The 20,867-nt window shown below is 33.3% G+C and overlaps 1 protein-coding gene across 2 annotated transcripts; it reads left to right on the top strand.

Moving 5' to 3' along the window:
• The first annotated feature begins 13,334 nt into the window (after window positions 1-13,334).
• LOC132037068 (prefoldin subunit 1) lies at window positions 13,335-19,969 on the top strand. Of its 2 annotated transcripts, none has more exons than XR_009409761.1 (6): window positions 13,335-13,522; window positions 13,622-13,675; window positions 14,339-14,444; window positions 16,143-16,379; window positions 19,469-19,569; window positions 19,673-19,969. XR_009409761.1 is itself a non-coding variant. In XM_059427506.1 (6 exons), exons 1-6 carry the CDS (start codon window positions 13,499-13,501, stop codon window positions 19,580-19,582), a joined length of 390 nt encoding a protein of 129 aa, XP_059283489.1. In that variant the 5' UTR covers window positions 13,335-13,498; the 3' UTR covers window positions 19,583-19,969. The 2 variants fall into 2 exon arrangements, 1 of the variants encoding a protein (XP_059283489.1); XM_059427506.1 differs by having other exon boundaries at window positions 16,143-16,149; window positions 16,295-16,379; window positions 19,469-19,969.
• Window positions 19,970-20,867: the final 898 nt, after the last annotated feature.

Below are 20,867 nucleotides of genomic sequence, written 5' to 3'. Positions count from 1 at the left end.
ATATATATATATATATATATATATATATATATATATATATATACGGATCCACCTATTTGTGTTCTTCACTCTCTTAAAAAAAAAATTTTTTTTTTTTTTTTTTTGCCACCTCAGCATTCACTACAAGATAAAATATATCGCAACAAAAATTTTTTTGAAGAACACCATAAGAAAGGTGGTATTATCAGGGGGTTATAAAAAGAAATCTTTTGGGGGCAATAAAAAAAAAATTGTTACATGAACTTTTCCTTTTCGTTATTGTGAAAAAACGCAACAACTTTTTTTTTTGTTACCAAAATATATATTTTTTGCAATAATAATCAATACTATGGCAACAAAATTAAATTCTTTGGCAACAAGAAAATCATTTGCCAACAATAAAACTAAATTGTTGGCAAATATAAAAAATTTTGTTGCGATTTTTATACTTTCTTGTAGTGATTTGGGGTTATATTTAATTAAAATGAAAGTTGTCAAGGGTGATATATAATTAAAAGTTAAGTTTACTATCTTAAAGTTCAATTTTAAATAAAATTCGAAGTTCAAGAGTAAAATGATGTCTTTTCTGTTATTATGTCAATGAAATGTATGTGATCTTCACATTTGACTAAAGGGCTCAATAGTCCACGCGTTCCGAATCAGCAGCACGCGGTTAAGTCCCTTTCTTTAATAAAAAAAATCTCATTTTCAGATTTCAATAGTGAGGTGACAAACTTTCTCTTGCCGCAAGTTATTTGTGCTTTAAAAATGTTTTAGCGGTTTAGGAATCTTTTTAAAAAATTTACACCTTATTTAGGAGAAAATGTTTGTTCAAAAAGTATATTCGACAAATTCTAGAAACTATTAAAAGCAAAAAAAATTATAAAATCGTAATAAAAATTTATTAAAAATAATGATCATTTTTCAGGAAATCACAATTTATTCCATTTCTGGGGTGTAGTTTCTTTTTTTTTCTCTTTAGATATTATTGGATAAATAAATTATAGAATTATTAGCTGAATTATGATAAATAGCACAAACCAAATCATAATTCTACATAAAAGAATATTATAAAAAGAATAAAATATATGCACTATCAATATTTAATCCTAAGAGGAAGCTCAAGTTGATTACTCAAAAGATACACCGAACTAATAAAAATTGTACAAAAATATTACTTTTCTTTATTTTGTAATAAAAAAGTTACTTTGTTTGTGCCATTTCACACAAAGTTACTCTCTTCACTCAGAGGATATATTCGGCCACTTAACTACGTGACGTTTTACCATTGTCAAATCACTCATCTCACTTTAAGAAAAAGGTACTCATATGAATTGTATGGTACATCCAAAATTAAAAATTCCTACTTCAGATATCCCTTGATTGAGAGATAACTCGAACAGCCATATCAAGTAGAACCTACAATTTGAGGATCTTGTAAGCGAAATTTGTGGAATAGACATTGGGATACAATCTTCCCAAATGGAGAGAGCAAATTAACCTATTTTAAAGGTGTTTGGTTGTCGGGTACCAAACAAAAATACTAGGGTTGTTAGTGCCTATTATGAGCCAACGTTATTATAAGGTGTCAAATTTTCAAATAAATAAGAAGAGAATCATCGAAATTTCCTATATATATGAAATTAGATTCATATTTATCAAATCATAACAATATTTTCTATTTTACCAAGAATAGCAACATTACTTTTACAAAACGCATACAAACCTAGTAAAAAACGTATACAAACCTAGTAAAAAAAGTTACGGCTCATGTTATACAACTAATATATTGTTACACCTCGGAAATTCCGGATTTGTTGCCTTGTGAATAGGCTAACGTGAGCTAAGGTGATTATGAAATCCTTATGAGATTAAGGGAAGTATTAGATAGCTTAAAGTCACTATAAGATTTTAAAGTTGAATGAATATGTGAAATTTAGTTTGTTGAAGGAAGTGAAATGTAAGTCGTGTTCGGAAAGGTTTTCGCTATAATTGAGCTAATATTAATTTGGTAATGTCTTGAGAACTTGCTATAGGGCTTATTGTATGGTTAATGAAGTGTTATGTAAGTGCAAAAGGTTCCACGAGGATTGGAAGTCAAACGAATCAACGAGAGAAAGTTTCGGATAACTGTGAGTTATACGACCACTTATACGGTCCGTATAACTTTATACGGTCCGTATAACTTTATACCGTTCGTATAAGGGGGGTCCGTATAACATGATCTTTACAGAAAGGGATGTTTCCATGGTGGTGTTATACGATCCACTTATACGGACCGTATAATATTATACGTCCGTATAAGTGGTCCGTATAAACCATCGCAGCTTTTTTAATTTTTGTATAAATAGATGACCCTTGTTCTTTTATTTCATTCTCACATTTCCACAAGTCTTGAGAGCTCAAACCCTTTTCAAGCATATTCCACTCCCAACCAAGAGAAAACAAAGATCAAGAGGCGAGAATCAAGGTACCCATGTGTTAGAAGTCTTGCTAGGGTTAGTATAAGCGAGAATAACTCGTATATGAAGCTAGGGTTTTCAAATAAGTTGATATCTTGCTCAAGGCCCGTTCTTATGAGATAAAAGGTTAGTTTTCATGCTTATTTCATGTTATCATGAATGCTTGGTTGTTGAACAACTTGGGTAGAAGAAGAAAGTAAAAAATAGGTCTAAATGTAGCTTTTATGATGTTTTTGAGTAGTAAGCTAACTTGAGTCATGGTTCTTAGTATGATATGGGTATAATCTTGTTATGGAAGGTAGTAATAGTGATGAGGAAGCATTGTATGAAAATGTGCAAGAATGGGTGTGAAGTTGTTAGTATAAGTTGAGCACGAGAATGAGTTTTTGAAGACTTAATGGAATGCGATTACTTGATTATGATATTATGGATGTTGTTTGGGAGTTGTTTTGTAATACGGTGGAAGTTGACGAAATAGGGGAAATGCTGCCCAATTTTCATTAGATCATGAATTATTCTAGTTTGAATTTAAGAGTATCATTAAGGCTTAACCATGGTATGAATCCTCCTAAATGTAGATTGTTCGAGCTATCAACGGTGAACGTTAAGTAGTTAAGAAGACCAAGAGGTATGTAAGGCTAACCCTTCTTTCGTTAAGGCATGATTCCTTTGCTATATACCCCCTTACAGTTCCATAATGTCTTCCAAAAGACACATCTCTAAAATTACTAAAGCTCACTTTGATCCTCGATACTTTCACGATGCTTATTACCTCCTTCATATGATAGTTGATCTCTAAAGATAGGTGTAACGAAAACGATGATGGTAATGATATATATATATATATATATATATATATATATGTATATATTAGTCAAATTATGTATGACTATTATGCAACACCGAGCTTATATGGCGGGCATGATACTTATCGCGCGCACACCACCGTAGTTTTCTTGGGTACGGATAACACCGAGCCTTTGTTCTCAGTATGTATGACACCAAGCCTTGACATGGTCGGGTACTTTAGTGAAACACCAAACCTTCATGGTTATTCTAATAGATATATGTATATATACATAACGAGTAAGCATTATAAATGGAAATTCCTGAATTTCAGAAGTAAGAAATATGATCATTGCTAATTAAGAGGTACAAATGGCTTTATTATCTCATGACTCTTCTATCTTATGTTATTTCATATATTTCCATTATGTTGTCGATTATGCTTTGATTATTCTTTCAAAGTACATTATCCGTAATGACATCCTTTTGTTTGTGAATAATGCGTCATGGGGTGTGCTAGAAATGACATAGATTTGTTCGGAGGCTGCTTTTGATTTTCGATCCATAGACTATTTGTTCGGGGACTACATGGTGTGTGGAATATGGGCATGGGCTCCAAATTAGTGGTCGTGGATGTGTATGGTTAAAGATGGTATTTTTTGTTATTCTTTTGTGTACATACATATGGGCATGGTTGATGATGATATTTTTTTTTTGTTATATCCCGCATTTTGTGCGTTGGAATATTTGAGATCGAGTAAATTGAAGAAAATAAGTTCGAAAAAAAATTGGGAAAGAAAAACAAAAAATGATTTTTAAGTCAACTATGGAGGCGCATATCTCATAGTATATGTGGAGTTTTAAGGTGTTTTAAAAGCCTAAAATGAAGTTCGTCGAGTCTAGTTTGTAATGCAACAAACCGTTCATTGATAAGGGGACATCGGAGTAAATAGAATTATAGACGTTACAAACTGAACTATCGACGGGTTAAAACATGTCTTTTCTCTTAATCCCCGCTCACCACGGTCTCTGCACCACCGCCACCACCACCACCACCACCATAACCACGCATCGTAGCTACAAAAAATCCGACGTTGGCAGTTTTTAAAAGGACGTTAACCTTATTTTTTTAAAGAAAATCATCACCATCCAAAACTTTGGAGAAAATTCAAAAAAAAAAAAAAAGAATATGAAAACGACGAGAAAGAAGAAAAAAGGAAAGAAAAAATTCCTAGCCTTGATCTTGGTCCAAAAATTGTAATTCTCTTGTATTCTTATTAAGTTCAAGACGCTCTTCGACGTGGTATAATTATCTCGGATTATTATTATAAACCGTTGGTTTCATCGTTTTCGCATTTTGGGACAAGTAAAGAAGTTGAGGAAAAAGGTAAGGATTAGAGAGATCTCATCTTTCGTATACTATGGGGTGCATGGTTTGTGTGTTGTAGAGTGTGGAGATGAATGGAATTCATGAGATTTTGGTGTATTATGTTGTAGCCGAATATATGTAGTGTAGTATAAACGTGTAGAACTAAATTCATTTAGTGTTGGTTGATGTTGTTATATATGGTTGCATATGTTTGGCATCTTAAAAATGAACGGAATTCATGGAATTATGTAGCTTGGAACTTGGGCCGTGTAGGGGCCGATTTTAGAAAAATATAATGAACTCATTTTATATAGTATTTTGGTTGCTGATTGTTGTAGATTATGTGGTGAAAATGAAGGTTTGACGACTCAAATGCCAAAGTCGGAAATGTTGCGGGCTGTTTTTGGAGAGCAATATGATTTTAAAATAAATTCTTGTGTGCATAATTAGAATGATGATCGTTAGCATGCGGATTGTTGACATAATTTATGAGTTTGAAAGAAATAAATGTATTGTTGGAGTTCTTATGGCAATTGGAAGATTTGGGTTAACTGGAATGTCTTGAACATGTTGTCAATTGAGTATTGATATTGTTGTTATGATTGTTGGTTTGGAATCGGGTTGCATTCCTTATTTAGGGAATGTTGTTGATTACAATTCTTGAAAGTTAAAAGCAAAAAAAATTAAAATCGGGATGCTATATGTATAGGGGGAAATCACAATTTCCGAAATTTCGGTAGACAAACATGAATTTAAGTTGAACTCTTGGAAGCTATAACTCACAATTGGTAAACATGACCATTTGTAGATTTTGGATAAAAACGGGATTCGAATTTTAAGCTTAAGAAGCGGAAAAGGTATGTATAAAGCTGTCCCAAAAATATTCCTTTTCTTTTTTTGGCATGTCTGGGGTACTCTCTTTGGATTTGAGCCTCGGGGTTATTGTCAAATCACTCATGGAAATCCGAGTTTGAAATTGAAAATTGCTATTCATTCAATGTAATTGAATTAGATTCCTTACCTACAATTTGATGAGAAAAATGTTCAAACATCTATAACTTGCATAAGTGTAACCGAATCACCTTGAAACTTGTTTTACCACTAAAGAGCTAAAGAAAGTATAAAGTCCGATTTTCTAAAACCATAAGAGAAGAGGGTGTGATATATTATTATTCTAAAGCTTTCTTAAAACCACTCCAATAAGTTTACCGGTGTGATATATTATTTTTAAAGCTTTCCTACAACCACTCAAAGAAGGGTGTGATATATTATTTTCTAAGGCTTTTCTAAAACCACTCAGGTGATTATGGCGGGGGTGCGTACAAAACCACTCGATTTCAAAGGGGTGTGAGATTTTATTATTTAAACTTTTCAAAATAAGTCGTGTTCGGAAAGGTTTTCGCTATAATTATTATTATTTGGTAATGTCTTGCTGCTATAGGGCTTATTGTATGGTTAATGAGTGTTATGTGATGTCACGAGGGCGTGTCCGAGGGGGCTTGTGAGTTATAGCCGTATGTCACGAGCTTTATGCGGCCCGTATAAGGGGCTAGATGATCTTTACGGGATGTTTCCATGGCATGTCCACGGGACCGTATAATATAGACGGACACGTATAATATTATACGAACCGTGTAAGTGAGTCCGTATAAGTCCATCGAACAACTTTTTAATTTTTGTATAAATAGATGACCCTTTCTCTTTATTTCATTTTACATTTCCAAAAGTCTTGAGAGCCGCCCTTCTCCAAGCATATTCCGGGGCCAGGATAGAATCAAGAGGCGGAATCAAACACCCCGTTAGGATTATTATTATTAGACACTATTATTATTATTATTATTATTATTATTATTATTATTATTATTATTATTATTATTTCATCATCATTATCATTATGCTTGGCAATGAACAACCGGTAGGGTAGAAAATCATTATGTAGCTTTTATGATGTTTTTGAGTAGTAAGCTGCCATGGTTCTTAGTATGATATGGGTATAATCTTGTTATTTCATTGTAGGAAGCATTGATGAAAATGTGGCAAGAACAAGGTTAGGTTGGCATCCTTGAAGACTTAATGGAATGTGTGTTCATTTGTATTATGGATGTTAAGGATTGTTTTTAATACGGTGGAAGTTACGTATACATTTTATTAGATCATGAATTATTCTAGTTTGGTAAAGATCTTAGGTGTGATTTCTTTTCTTCTAAATGTAGATTGGTTGTTATTTGTAATAGTTACCAGGTATGTAGGCCTAACCATATCTTTCATTACCGGCATGATTCCTCTATATACCCTCTCATGAGTTCCATAATGTCTTTCATGCCTATCTCTAAAATTACTAAAGGCGGATGATCCTCGAAGACTTACCTCCCTCGTATGATAGTTGATCTGTTTAACGAAAATGATGGTAATGATGTTGATGATACTATCGGACTCTTATGTATACGAGTCGGACTATTTATGTAACACCGAGCTTATGATATTTGTATACCTAGAGAGACTTTGTAGTTGGGTACGTAACACTGAGCCTTGGTAGAGTGTCGTAGGAGCTAAATCGCTATGGCCAGGTATGTTAACCTTCAGGGTGTGTATTATATCGTATGTTGTTGGTTGAGAAAAAAATTACGTGATTGACTAAAGGTACAAATGATTTTATTATCTCATGACTCTCCTATCTTTGTTTTAAAATTTTTGAAATGCGAGTTTTAGTATATTATCCGAACGTCCTTTTTTTGTGGATCTTCGCGTCGTACACTGAGGTGGAGAGGGTGGGTGATCCATAGACTATTTGTTCACTGCAGGGCTCCTTTAAGGTCGTTGGGTGTGTACATACATATGGGCATGGCGGGGGGTCGTCCGTCCATATGATGTTACATACTCTCTTTAGAGCTCGTGTAGACAGTTGTGTACATTTAGATGTCTTTTAGCCTTGTCAGCTTATATTTTGTATATCATTTTGTTAGCCTCGTCGGCTTGTGTATATGGATATGGGCATAGTTGTTGATGATGATATGAATGTGTCGTTGCCCAATGAGATTAGTATTAATGATGTATAGAAATCATGCGTAGGCCATGTGGCTCACCTAGATGTGAATGTGAATGTACGATGAGAGGTGCCCGGGTGGGTTAGCACCGGGTGCCCGTCATGGCCCTCTGGTTGGGTCGTGACATATATACGCGAGAATCATGTCTATAATAGATGTCGTGTGATCTGCTATAAAAAAAAAGGCGATCTTTTTTCTTAATTTTCTCCAATTTATACCAATATCCTAATCTAAAAAAGAAAGTCGAATTGCGAAATTGTTGGGCTAAACAGGACCTCGCCAGAAAAAGCTCGACTATACCTCGCTGAAAGTCGTGAAAAGAGTGCTTGATGGCGTAGTGGAGTAAAAAAGGCCGGGTGGAGCTTTGTTCTTTGAATTTGTGGTGATGGCGTATTGGATCGAGGGATGATTTCAATGGTGAAGAAGATGATGAAAAAGAAGTGTTGTTAAAGTGATGGTCTTTCAGCCCTGTTTTTGGGTATTTCAGATGGTGCTAAGGTGCTCTATTTTTGAATCTAACCCCCCGTTAATGCTTCACTGTCGCTATGCATATACCAGTGAAATGAATTCCCAAAATCCCTCAAGAAAACTCAATGAAGGTGCTCTCTCAAAAGTCAGATCGCTTGAAGTTTAGGGGGACTAAGATATATAAAGTTCTTACACCAAAAAATAAATTTGTATAAATTTTACATGCAATATGTATATATTGTATCAATTATGTATAAAGTTCATGTACGCTATCTGCATAGATTCTTTATAAAGCTCATGTAAGATTTCCGTAAAAAAGAATGTATAGATTCTGTATAAATTTTGTATGCATTTTAGGTTTCTGGAAAAAAAATGTAATTTTTATGTATAAAATAGGTATATAAATTGTATGTATATTGTGATTCTGATAAAGTACTTGTAAATTGTAGAAAATCTGATAAAGTATAAATAAATTCCGATAAAGTATGCATAAAATATGTATAAAAATTGTGTTCTTCAGACATGTGGTCAATTACAGTTTGTCTGTCATGCTTTATCCAATATCATATAACTTACATATAATTTACATACAAAATTGCAGACAATATGGTGGGGGACTGGGCGAGATTGAATTGAAAATTTTGAATCAAAATTACCGAGCTTGAAGAACAACGACAACAACAACATATCCAGTGAAATCCCACAAAATCTGAGCTTGAAGAACACAAACTGGATTTTCAGATATGGAATCCATTGAAATATTGACTTTGAAATATACTAGGTGTTGAGAATCTTATTGAAAACAAGTGTACGAAGTTCATTCTGAAATTTCAACTTGGTTAGAACAGATTTGGGAAGATTTCGATCGAAAAATTACAACATGGTTCAAAGAACAATTGCTACTTGAAATTTGAATTTGATTGAAACGATATCCTTTTCCCTTAGATTTAGCCCAAATTCATGAATGAGGCAAATTCTATTTCTAATTTTAATCCCGAAATATAGGGCTGTGCACAGTCACACTTTTTTCAGACAGCTTTATCGTGCCTTTTTTTTTTTTTTCACTTTTGTTATTTTCATTTTCATACTGCTTTGAATTGCTTGTCCTTATCTGATCTTTTTGCTATGTTTTCTCTTGAGCTGAGGGTCTTTTGAAAACAACCTCCCTACCTTCCAAGGTAAGGGTAAGGTCTGCGTATATTTTACCTTCCCTAGACCCCACATTGTGGGATTTCGCTGGATATGTTGTTGTTGTTGTTGTTATGCAGCCACACTTTTTTTTTTCCCAAATCTGCTAAAAAATATAAAATCTTATTATGTCCGGTAAATAAGGAAAAACGCATATATGTTTAGTAATATAGTGGCTTCCTTAGTTATGTGGTGTGATTTTTCCTTTACTAAATAACTACAGTGAAACCTCTCTAATCTCAATGACACTATTAGTCTGAAAATTTCATGGCTGCTATAGTGAGATGTTATTATGTATGTATACTAGCATTTGATGTTTAGATCACATTTAACTGTTATAAACAAAAGTACGCAAAAAAATATTTTTCTGTACTTTTTATGTTATCTTGTTAAATTTTAAAATCTAAATTGATTTTCATATTTGATTAATTAAAATTAAAAGACTAATAAATTACCAATAAACTCATAACTAGTTCGTCGTACCATACAAATAAAGAATTAAAATCTAAGGAACATATGCATTTTAAATTAATTGAAATTTTAAACCGTAAGATTATGTTGTTTGCATATATTAAAAGGAAAAAAAAATATTTCTCATAGTAATCTGACTCAGTCTTGCAAAATAAAATAGACTAATTACAACTACCAAAATTAGAGAAATAAGTATCAAATTTATACAAAATCGGTATATAGAAAATAGATGATTTTGAAATTTTGTAAGACTAAATCAGATTACTATGAGAAATATAATATTTTTTCCATATAGGTATTCGTACTTGAAATTTACTATGTGCATGACATTAATGATGATTACCATAAATATTTTAAAATTTAATTTTATACATAATATATTTCTTACAAAATTTTATTACACAATATTTGAGTATGATTGTTATAGAGAGGTAATTTTACAAAGAGTATACCGTTATAATGAATACCTCTGTTGTTATAATGAAACGCTTTTATAATGTATTGGAATTACGAAAAAGGGTAAAAAATGACCTTCATTCATAGTTTGGTCCGAGAATGCCTTTAAACTATGCTAAATTGAACAAAAAGGCCCCTATTGCTGCTTAGTTGAGTCAAAAATGTCCTTTTCCTAATAAACATATTATTTTTTTCTTTTTAAACACATTTTTAGTAAAAAAAATTTATTTTGAAAGAAATCTTTCTTGTTTCTTTTATTTTAAAATTCCTTTTAACTAAGTGTCGATACAGACACTTTACTTGCACCCCACATTATGGGGATTTACCAGGTATGTTGTTGTTGTTGTTGTTGTTAATCTCTTGTTTTCAATTAAAAATGAAATTACCCTATGTACTTTTTTACTCGATAATATAGGTCATATATATAAGTCGAAGTAACCCCATCATTAATTTTCATTTAGATAACGATAAAAATTCTTTTTCCTAATAAAATAGGAAATATTTTTATTTTAATCTTTTTCCATATTGAAGTAGGATAAACATTTGCCGATATAATCCTTGGTTTTAAAATAAAAATGAAAATATGATCAACAATAACTCCATCAACGATATCTTAAAGATATTTTGTGACCTGAAGCAATTTAATAAACTTTCTTGTTTTATGGTATCATGATTGTTGTATATCAGCAAATACTTATCCTACTTCAATCCAAAAAAAAAAAAAAAAAGATTAAGAAATCAAAATATTTCCTATTTTATAGGAAAAAGAATTTTATTATTATCTTAATGAAAAATGAATGACGGGGTATCTTATATATATGACCTATATCATCAATTAAAAAGCACATGGGGTAATTTTATTTTGATTGATAAAACGAGATTAAGAAGGAAAAAAATTACTGTCCACTTATTTAATTTACCCTCCTTCAGCTAGGGCAGGAACGAAAAATGAAACGTTGCTTATTAGTTAAAGGAATTTTTATTTTTTTTAAAATAAGAAAATGTTTCTTTACAAATAATGTTTTTATTAAAAAATGTGGTTAAAAAGAAAAGAACAATATATTTACTAGAAAAAGAGCATTTTTGACCCAATCAAGTAACAATAGGGGTATAATTGTTTAAATTCGCATAGTTTAAGGGCATTTTTAGACCAAACTATAAATGAAAGGTATTTTTGTTTAATTTCACATAGTTTAAGAGTATTTTTTATCCTTTTCTGCAGGAATTATAGAGATGTTTGGCCGGTCATTTGCATGATTACCCTTCAAAGGCACCGGTCTTTAATTTTTGTCCCTCAAATTGGTGGTCTTTAATTTTTGCCCTTCGCGTAATACCATGAGGTTGGGTTTGAACCCCGGCTCAGTAAAAAAAAATTAAAAATCGCAAGGCCAGAAGCAAAGTTAGGCCTCATAAGAGAGTTTTGAATGCAAACTTATCTCGCGAGTTTTGCATGAACTCGCCTATTTAAATTTTTTTATCGGAGAATGGGGTTCGAACCCGTATCCCGAGGTGATTAGGGTGAAGGACAAAAATTAAAAACCACCAATTTAAGGGGTAAAAATTAAAGACCAGTGCCTTTGAAGGGAAATCCACACCCAAAAAAAAAATGTTTGGCTGTATTCTTTTGTTTTTTTGCATGGATTGGCCTTCATTTCGAGTGGTCTTTAATTTTTGTCCTTCAAATTGATGGTCTTTAATTTTTTTCCTTCGCCTAATATCTTAAGTTTTTGAGTTCGAATCCCCAGCTTAGTTAAAAAAAAAAAAGAAGGAATTTTTGCAAGGTAGATATTTGGATTCGCATGGTAAAACTCTGTCTTAAGGTAGAATTTTGCAAAATTCTGTCGTTTCAAAACTACGCCTTGCTTAATTAAATCGTACCTTGCGATTTTTTAAAAATTTTTTTTGGTGAAAGCGAGCGGTTCGAATCCGAAACCAAGAGATTTTTAGTGAAGGACAAAAATTAAAGACCACCAATTTGAGGGACAAAAATTAAAGACCAACCCAGCGAAGGCTATCCTGCAAATTGCCCGGGCCCTTCTTCTGGGGTGGTATTTAAATTTTGCCCCTCATATTTGTAATCTTTAAATTTTGCCCTTCGGCTAAAATCCATGGGTTCCGGGTTCGAACCCCCACTCAGTCAAAATTTTTTAAAAAAATCGCAAGATAAGTTTAAATTTCGCTATGCCTCCACCGACAGAATTTTAGTTATGTTTAACCAAAAGTCTGCCGAAAGGAGCAGACTATGCCTTGAGGCATATATATATATATATATTTACCTTTCAAGATAAACTTTTAGTTATGCTCAATTAAAGGCCCCCACAAGACATAACTAAAAGATGCCCCATGCGCTAACTTTTCTAAAGAATAACTAAAGTTATGCCGGACCCGACATAACTATAAGCTTCGCCTTATAAGGAAAAGTTTATGCCTTAAGGAAAATTTCTGCCTTAGAGGCACACTTTTAGTTATGCCTTAACTAAAGGTCTCCCCCATAAGGCATAACTAAAAGTATGCCCCATAAGGCTAAACTTTTCCTTAAGGCATAACTAAAAGTTTGCCTTATAAGGCAAAGTCTATGTCTTAAGGAAAGTTATATCTTATAGGCATACTTTTAGTTACGCTCTTTAACTAAAAGTCCGCCCCATAAGGCATAACTAGGAAAAGACTTTAAGCGCTTAACTAAAGAAATCATTTACAAGAACTCAAGTATACTTCATAAAGAATAATCAAAGTTATGTCGGTCCCGCATACTTATGCCAAGTCTGCCCATAGGACACGAGTATGTCAGGTCCAAGATAACTTTGGTTATTCTTTAACAAGTGTATGCCGGGTCCGGCATACACGCAACCCAAACCTTGCCTTGCGATTTTTTTTTTAATTTATGCTTGAGCTGGAGTTTGAACCCAGAACCTCATTGGTTTATGCGTGAAGCTCAGGGTTACAATGCGAAGTGTAAAAATTAAAGACCGGTAATATGGAGGCAAAATTTAAAGGCCACAAATATGAGGGGTAAAATTTTAAGATCACCCCAAAAGAAGGGCAATCCGCGCAAAAAAATGAATTGGCCGGCTGTATTCAAAAGAGGATTTTCACAGATTGAGGCCCAGAAGAATCATTGGGCTGGAAGTTATCAACCCAAAGCAACGGCAATCAACATACCTTTTACTGTTTAATCTCTTTCTCTACTTGTCTTGTTGGCCAAATCTCACTCAGCTTCAAAAAGTAAAAGTAAAATCATATTCTAGGGCTTCATTTTTTGTATCTTGACTTGAAAAATGGCGGACGAAGCAAATAGAACTGTAAATATCATCTCTTTTTCATTTCACAATTTGTGTCTGTTTTTTTTTTTTTTTTTTTTGGATTTTTACTTATTATTTGGCTTTTGTTTCCTTAAACAGGCTTTTATCGAAATACAAGGTCGAATGATTGAGACTACCGGTAAATTAAAGCAGGTTAGTTCTTCTTTGTATTTTTACCTATGTCTTTTGCTCAGTTTCATGTCCCTAGATGTGTGAAAAATATAAACTTTTATCTATGAGATCGATTTCATGTTAAAAAAAAACCTTTTTTATTGTTCCTAAACGAGAAATTAATTAATTAATTTCCTGATTTTCTGCTCCTTCAGATTTGTATCATTTTTTTTTTTTTTTTTTGGGAAAGTTACTCTCTATGTTTACTTGGAGAAAATATTTACATTCTTTAGCCCATATTTGTGTATAAACACCTTTTATACACTATTATACAAGGTTGATACATTATATATATTGCTTTCCCCCCAGGTATAATGTTATATAAACCGAAAATATGGCTAAGTGGCGATATATTTTATGTTGGGCTATATATTTTTGAAAATTTCCCTTTTTTGGTCTCGAGTGAGCATGCCACAAATCACACATGCTCGAGATTAATAATTGATAAATTGTTATTTAGAAGAACTAAGTATAAGGAAATTGAAAAAAGGAGATTTGTATCCTAAAGAAAATGAAATGGGAAAAGAAATGCTTAAGAGTTGAATAAAATCTGAAAGAAACTAAGATTGGGCATAATTGGAACTGCTTGATTGAGATATTAATGTATTGTTGTGATCTAAGGTGAAGAGTTTTTTTGGGTTGTAGGTTCAAACACAGATTCGAAACAAAGAAACGGAAAAGAAGCGTGCTTATTTGACATTGGAGGAATTGAAGCAGCTGTCTGAAGATACTAATACATACAAAGCCATAGGTAAGCTCGAAAAAAAAAAAAAAAGAAAAGAAAATATAAGCTGGTTTAAATTGGTTATCTAGTCATAAGCTGGTTTTGATGATTTTATCTGATTGTCTGAAGATTTTGTTCTTTCTGTTCTATTCTCACTTTGTGCATCAAGCAAATAACTGAAGCAAATGAAGGGGTTCACAATCATTGGTGTATTTCATTTTTTTCCGTAGCTTCTTACTGCTTGACACGTCAAGAACATTAATTAAATTCAGTAGCAAATTAGTAGTTGCCATCTAAATAAAAGAATCAGCTTTAATTTAGTACTTAGAAGAACTGGTGTTCTCTTAAAAATCACATTGTATATGGTTGTGGTTAACGGAGATTTGATAAAAATATAACAAATTGGGAAAACATTGATACAATAAAGGAAATGAAAAGACAAGAAAATAACAAGGAAAATAAAGGGATAGATAGATGACACAATGGAAGACTCAATTTGGCAACCAAAGCTCTAGATTAGCTCAGACCTCCAAATTACATACAACCAAGCACCTATTCTCTTAGGATGACCTCAAGGGAACTAATGCCCAAGCAACCAATTCCTCTCAAAAAACCAAAAGGTTCAATCAATGGCTTCCATAAGCCCTCAAACACTCAAACTCTAATATCATTCATCAAAATAGTCTACTAAGGGAAATAACAAGTCTACTATTTATACTAACTAGGATAGTAAAGGAAGACTAGGCTAGCTACTCTTAATGAAGTAAGGGCCTTGTTTGGTCTTCCTTTAAAGGATGATGGCTTGTTTTTATAGAATAGCCTCTTTTGCATACATAGCCACCTTATCCTTTCTTCCAAGTGGAGTCTTTTTCTTCCACTTTAGCACACTCTCGAGTCTCAAGTCTTCATTCCAAGCATCCTCTAAAACTCCAATGTAGTGATCCCTAGCTTGGCTTGGCATGTATGTTATTGATGAAGCTCGGCTTGTATCAAACATAGTTCTATAGAACAGTTGTAAGACCAACAATGTTACATTAAAGTGGATACGTGTCCTCTAAACCCAATATATCTGCACGAGGAACGTGGTAGAAATTCATCTATTAAGATGCATCTATGGTCATACAATATTGAACAAGATTAGAGAATTATCACATCCAAGCATGTAGCGCACATAGAGGTAAGATGAGAGGTTCGTTTGGCTAATTCTTATGTAGACATCTAAATGCATTGGTCCATAGATGTGACACTACAATGATTGAAGGTGCTTAAAAGGACGTGACATAAGAATCAAATGGAGGGAAGTTGTTCCAAAATACATACAATTTCTTGAAATCAATGCAGATTTAGTTAAGAACTAAACACAATGGAAGTAAAAGATCCATAGATATGTTACCAACTAGCGGGAATTAAGATTTATTTTTGTTAAATTTTATTAGGTTCAGTATTCGGCATGCGCCTTTTTGGTTGGGTTAGGTATTTTATCAGTGTAGGGTAAGTGTGACAATCAGAAAGCCTTTAGGTAAAAAGAATAGCGAAGAATGATTTAGCCTCAAATACAGCGGAGAAGATCTTATATAGTTGACCCCTAACAGTTTGGGATTAAGATTTAGTTGATTGAATGATTGATAATTTGTTATTCTTCAGATATCTCTTCTTAAATTAAATTTGAACAGAGTTCTAATAATGTGGTGTTCCATTTTTTTTTCTTTTTATCTTTTGTTGCAGGAAGAACGTAAGTTTTGAACTGACATCTATCATGTCCTGCTGTCATCTGAAAAAAGGAAAAGGAGATGTGGATCATATACATTGTTGTCCTGGAGTTCTCAAGTTTCTCTGCTTTTGTACCTATCTCACTCTGAACAATCTTTTATGTTCAGGTTTGTCTTGGAGCCAAAGACTGTGTTAATGAATGAGCAAGAGCAAAAACTCAAGGATAGTGAAACTGCAATTGCCAATTTGCAGGTGTATTCTCACATTCCTTTCTCACTTCTGCATTTTGGTAGTCGCTTTCTAACCAGGCCTGACTTCTGCATAATTATAGTTTACTTCTAAGTTACTGAATCAATATTGTAAATAAATAGAGATGTCCCAAGTTTGTGAAGTTTTCAAGTTTGAATTTTTGGTCTTAGGCCTAAGGTTAATATTTTTTTCTGATATTCTTAGTTAAATAAATTTTGACGTTTTCTTGTAAACTCATGTTCCTATGGTGAAAGAACATTATTTGTTTTTCTTCCTTTCTAGAATACGGTCATTCACTTACATTATTAAAGAGAACTCGCCTCAGAAAGCATCCACCAATAAAAAGTCTGAACTAAATCATGTGGGGAAAAAGGGAAATAGAAAAGGTCCACTCTAGATCTTAAACCTCATTACTGGACATCATTTTCCTTCCTTTAGTTCTGCAGACTTCCTGCTTTTTCTGTATCTTGCCTTCTCCTTACATTTCATTTACCTACTAATCACACATTTCTAGTCTCAATGTTTAGCATATGGTCCCTTGGGAGAAACGAAATTCTTCCATGCTGTTGAACGAACTGTAGTTGCCACCTTTACTTAACTATAGTTGGTACATCAACACCACAGCAACAACTACATAATTTCTAAACTGGTTTGAGTTTGCTATATGATCCTCAGCATCATTCTACTCTATTTAGTGTATAAAAGAAAAGGAAGAAGAAATTAAAGGATTACAAGCCCCCAAACCAAGCATTTCCTTGATTGTTTTTGTCGGAACACCATAACCAGCACTTTTCACTCCTCTCCAACCTTCACGATGCTTCATTGCTGTAAGTGCTTCTTCTTCCCAGAAGTAGTCCTGCGTCAAATGAGTTCTGTTCATTTGCTACAAGGGACTCTGGTTTCAACATGACTAAGAAAGAATAATAGTTTCCTTTGACTTTGAAATTTCCTTAATTTAGTCTCTTCAGCTGTTCAGCAACAGCAAGTAAGGAAATTCCATGAAGTGAAACCGTCTCATTGCTGAACAATTGTTGAGATCCCGTGATAAAAGTAGACTAGGAGTAACTCCCTTCCTTGTAATGTAATTAAACAACCCTATGCGAGTATTGGGTAGGTTATTTGAGGGGCTTTTGGGATGGTTCAAGGAAAAAGTGAAGATACATTGCAGTAAATAATGTGAAATCAAAGGAGAGAAAGGGAGGGGGGAGGGTTGGGGGGGGGGGGGAGGGATAGGAGGTAAGAGGAAGGTTGTGAGGAAGGCAAGTGATGGGATCATGCGCTAGACTTGGAAGGTTTAGAAACTCATACATGCATCAGTACAACTCATGTATTTAGTGTATTATATGACTTGGAGATCTAGTAACTTACAGAGAACCAAATAGACCTTGGAGTATGTTTTGGCTAGACGGTAGATCATGTATTCGCTAGTATGCTTAGATTCTCATAGCATACCTACTTTTACACATCCAAAATAAAAAGGATTATAGTAATATACCTAACCAGTGTATGAAACTCTCAACTGGATGTTTACAACTGGTAAATCACATTAAATTTAATCTTTAATTTGTTTGACTGGAATTATAAGGAATACTGTTAATAATTGAAATCAGGAAGGTTGCGTTTTTAGGATTTCCTGTACCACTTTCAATAGCTCTTTTATGACTGGGGAATTTGTTATTTCAGCTTCAAAGACAATGAGCTCACTGTATACTTTTTACCACTTATATACTAGACTTGATTCAACAACTAGGTTTCGAAATTGTGAGCTGCACCTGCAACACATCTTGTGCCATACTACTTTTCTTTTCGAACCAAAGCTATAGGGGCTATACAACTTTCAATAGTTTTGTGTTACTAAAATCTCTTAATCCTAAATATTAAACATAAGAAAGTCATCCAATCTCTAGTGTTCTTTAAATCTCTGTATTTCTTTTGGAAGAGAAGTTAGGGATCTCTAACCATCGATAAAGTATGCCTCAAATCTAAAGTTGGTTGGGTTTATCTATATGAATTCCCCATACTCAATCAAGTGTGTTTAGAGGAATGATTATGCTTACCCTATCCTTACACTAGCAGTCAATTTACTGCATCTCTCCTCTATTTGTTCTTGGGACCGACTATGCTTTGTGAAGCTCACCATGGACCTTTTGCTGAGATGTGTAGCCAATACTGGATCTTACAGTGAGCTTTTTGTCAGCTGATTGAGTAACAAGGTGCAATTGGAAGCTGGGTTTTATAAGGATAATTAAGTTAAAGAACTAATTATGCATTTTGGAAACATTGGTTTAGGAGGGGGCTGAAATCAGATCCGAGGTAATGCAAATGAACTGCGCGACAGTGGACGTTTTTTGATGGGAAAATGTTTTTCTAAAATAACATGGACACATTTCTAAGTATTTGGTTACTTTGAATTATGAAAAATATTTTCTTCAAAGAAAATGTTTGCTACCAAAAGGGATAAAATGACTATCGTCGATCGTTGACAGAGAATTTTTTCTTTACAAAAAATCTCAATTTTCATTCTGTCATTTACCTCAATCAACATTAGATTGTTGTTGAACTTTAATACTAAAAAAATCCTTAAAACAGTATTCTTGCATCTATATGTTGAAATAGGTAATAGTTCAGATCTGCAGCACAAAGGCTGTGCTGATAGCCATATTTACCGTTCAAAAACAACAAAAGCAAGTCATTGTTCATCTTATGGGGAAATATCAGTGATACAGAATGCGTGAACACTATTCACGTATCTTATCATATGTATTTTATGATTACCACATGTCATCAACTTTTATATTCAACCTAACACTAAAAATGATTCTCTAAACCGGAACATTTTTTGTTTTTCGTGGAAAGCATTTTCCTTCGTACCAAATGCAGGTCTCTATATTTCTTTTCTTTTAACTTAAAGAGGGTAAATAGCTCTCTATTATCTGCCATCTATCCGTTTTTATTTCTAGTAATACTGCTATGGATTATAATAGTTTTCCTTTTGTTGATTCTCTGAGAACATTGACTGATTCTCTGAGAACATTGACTGAATACATTCGTGAAGGGTCAGTATGTTAATAGATATTTTGCTTGTTGGACAGACTTCTAAAGAGTATTTGGAAAAACACTTGGCAGAGGTGGAGAATAACCTTAGAGAGCTCTTACAACAAGATCCTGGTCTTGCTCGTCAGATAATGACCATGTCTGTAGCATAGACTTTCTGCTTCTGAAGTTCATTTTGTTAACTCTTTCCTTGAAAAAAAAAAAATGCTTCTCAAAAGATTATGTGGGACTTCCAATTCTAGGTAATGAGAAAACATTGTGTACTGGCTGTATGAGGAAATTATCCACCCGATGTCTGCCACTTCAATTATTGCTGCTGCGTTGGTCGTAATGCTTGCTTTTATTGGGCCTGGAGTTGGTCGAGGGACTGCTGCGATCAAGTTGTAATTCATGAGAAATGTTGTGTATTAGCTACCTTAACAATTTCGCACTCCTGAAAGAAGTAAATTGGCATTGAGAAAGAAGCGCCTAAATATTGATTGTAAGGAGAAAAAAGGGCTTGAATTTGCATAAAATTTTACGGCAGAAGTTTTGAATTCTATTACTGCTTAAAAGCATTGGGATTATTTGCTTCGATGGCCTTTTTGAGGTCTTTCAAGATTCTCATCCGTTAGTCCAGTGGGTTAAATTTTGCCTTTAAAAGTAGTGGAATGAATCTTTCTTTTTGCAGACAAATTTTGTCCGTTGAACTAGTGGGGAAGAATTTGAAGTGAACCCGAAAAAAGCTTCATCTCTGCAAATAGTTACCCGACTAAGGTTTTCCATTATTATTGAGGTAATGTCTTCAAAAGTAGATGAATGATTCAGGCTTTTTTGTTTCCAGAAATTATATTTTACCTCAAAACGACTCTTGAACACTCCACTCCATGCAACCATATGCTGCTTAGGAAATCCCAAGTCAAGTGATAATTAGGATCATTTAGTTTAGTAGTCCTCATCGTAATGTGTGATGATCATTGATCCAAATTTATGAACCATTAAGTTCCTTTTATATTCTTCTCCTTGAATTGATGTCAATTCAAGATACCCTGCTTTTTATATCTTTGTTTTTGTTCTTGTCCTCCTCCTTTTTGGTAGTCCAAAAAGGGATACTTACTAGTAAGTTCAGTATTTCACTGTGATCCCATTAAAATTAAGAGACATATCGTCTCATTTATCAATAAGGTCTTTTGGCCACAATGACCCAAATTCTTTAGGATAAATTATAAATATGACGTTAATTTATTATTTTCTCTCAAATTTAATTAATAATTTGTGCTTACTTAAGTTTTGTTAATTATCAATTATCTTTTTTTTTTTTAAAGTTTATCTTAATTTAAAATTAAATAAATAAAAATAATTAAAAAAATATTTAATGGTGGTTTTTATATAAGTGTGGCCAAAGTTGTTAAAGGGGTTGATCAAATTGGTGGGAGCAATTAAAATTAGCAACTCGTC

Source organism: Lycium ferocissimum, chromosome 11 (assembly GCF_029784015.1).
Source record: "Lycium ferocissimum isolate CSIRO_LF1 chromosome 11, AGI_CSIRO_Lferr_CH_V1, whole genome shotgun sequence".
Classification (NCBI taxonomy): Eukaryota; Viridiplantae; Streptophyta; class Magnoliopsida; order Solanales; family Solanaceae; genus Lycium; species Lycium ferocissimum.
The sequence above is the reverse complement of the archived record's forward strand: the minus strand, read 5'-3'. Positions and strand labels throughout refer to the sequence as shown.

Excerpts from the sequence above, each read along its gene's own strand:
- LOC132037068 (XM_059427506.1), top strand. The coding sequence starts at position 13,499 with ATGGCGGACGAAGCAAATAGAACT. Across the intron at positions 13,523-13,621 it reads CGGACGAAGCAAATAGAACT|GCTTTTATCGAAATACAAGG; the intron begins GTAAATATCATC and ends TTCCTTAAACAG. Across the intron at positions 13,676-14,338 it reads CTACCGGTAAATTAAAGCAG|GTTCAAACACAGATTCGAAA; the intron begins GTTAGTTCTTCT and ends TTTGGGTTGTAG.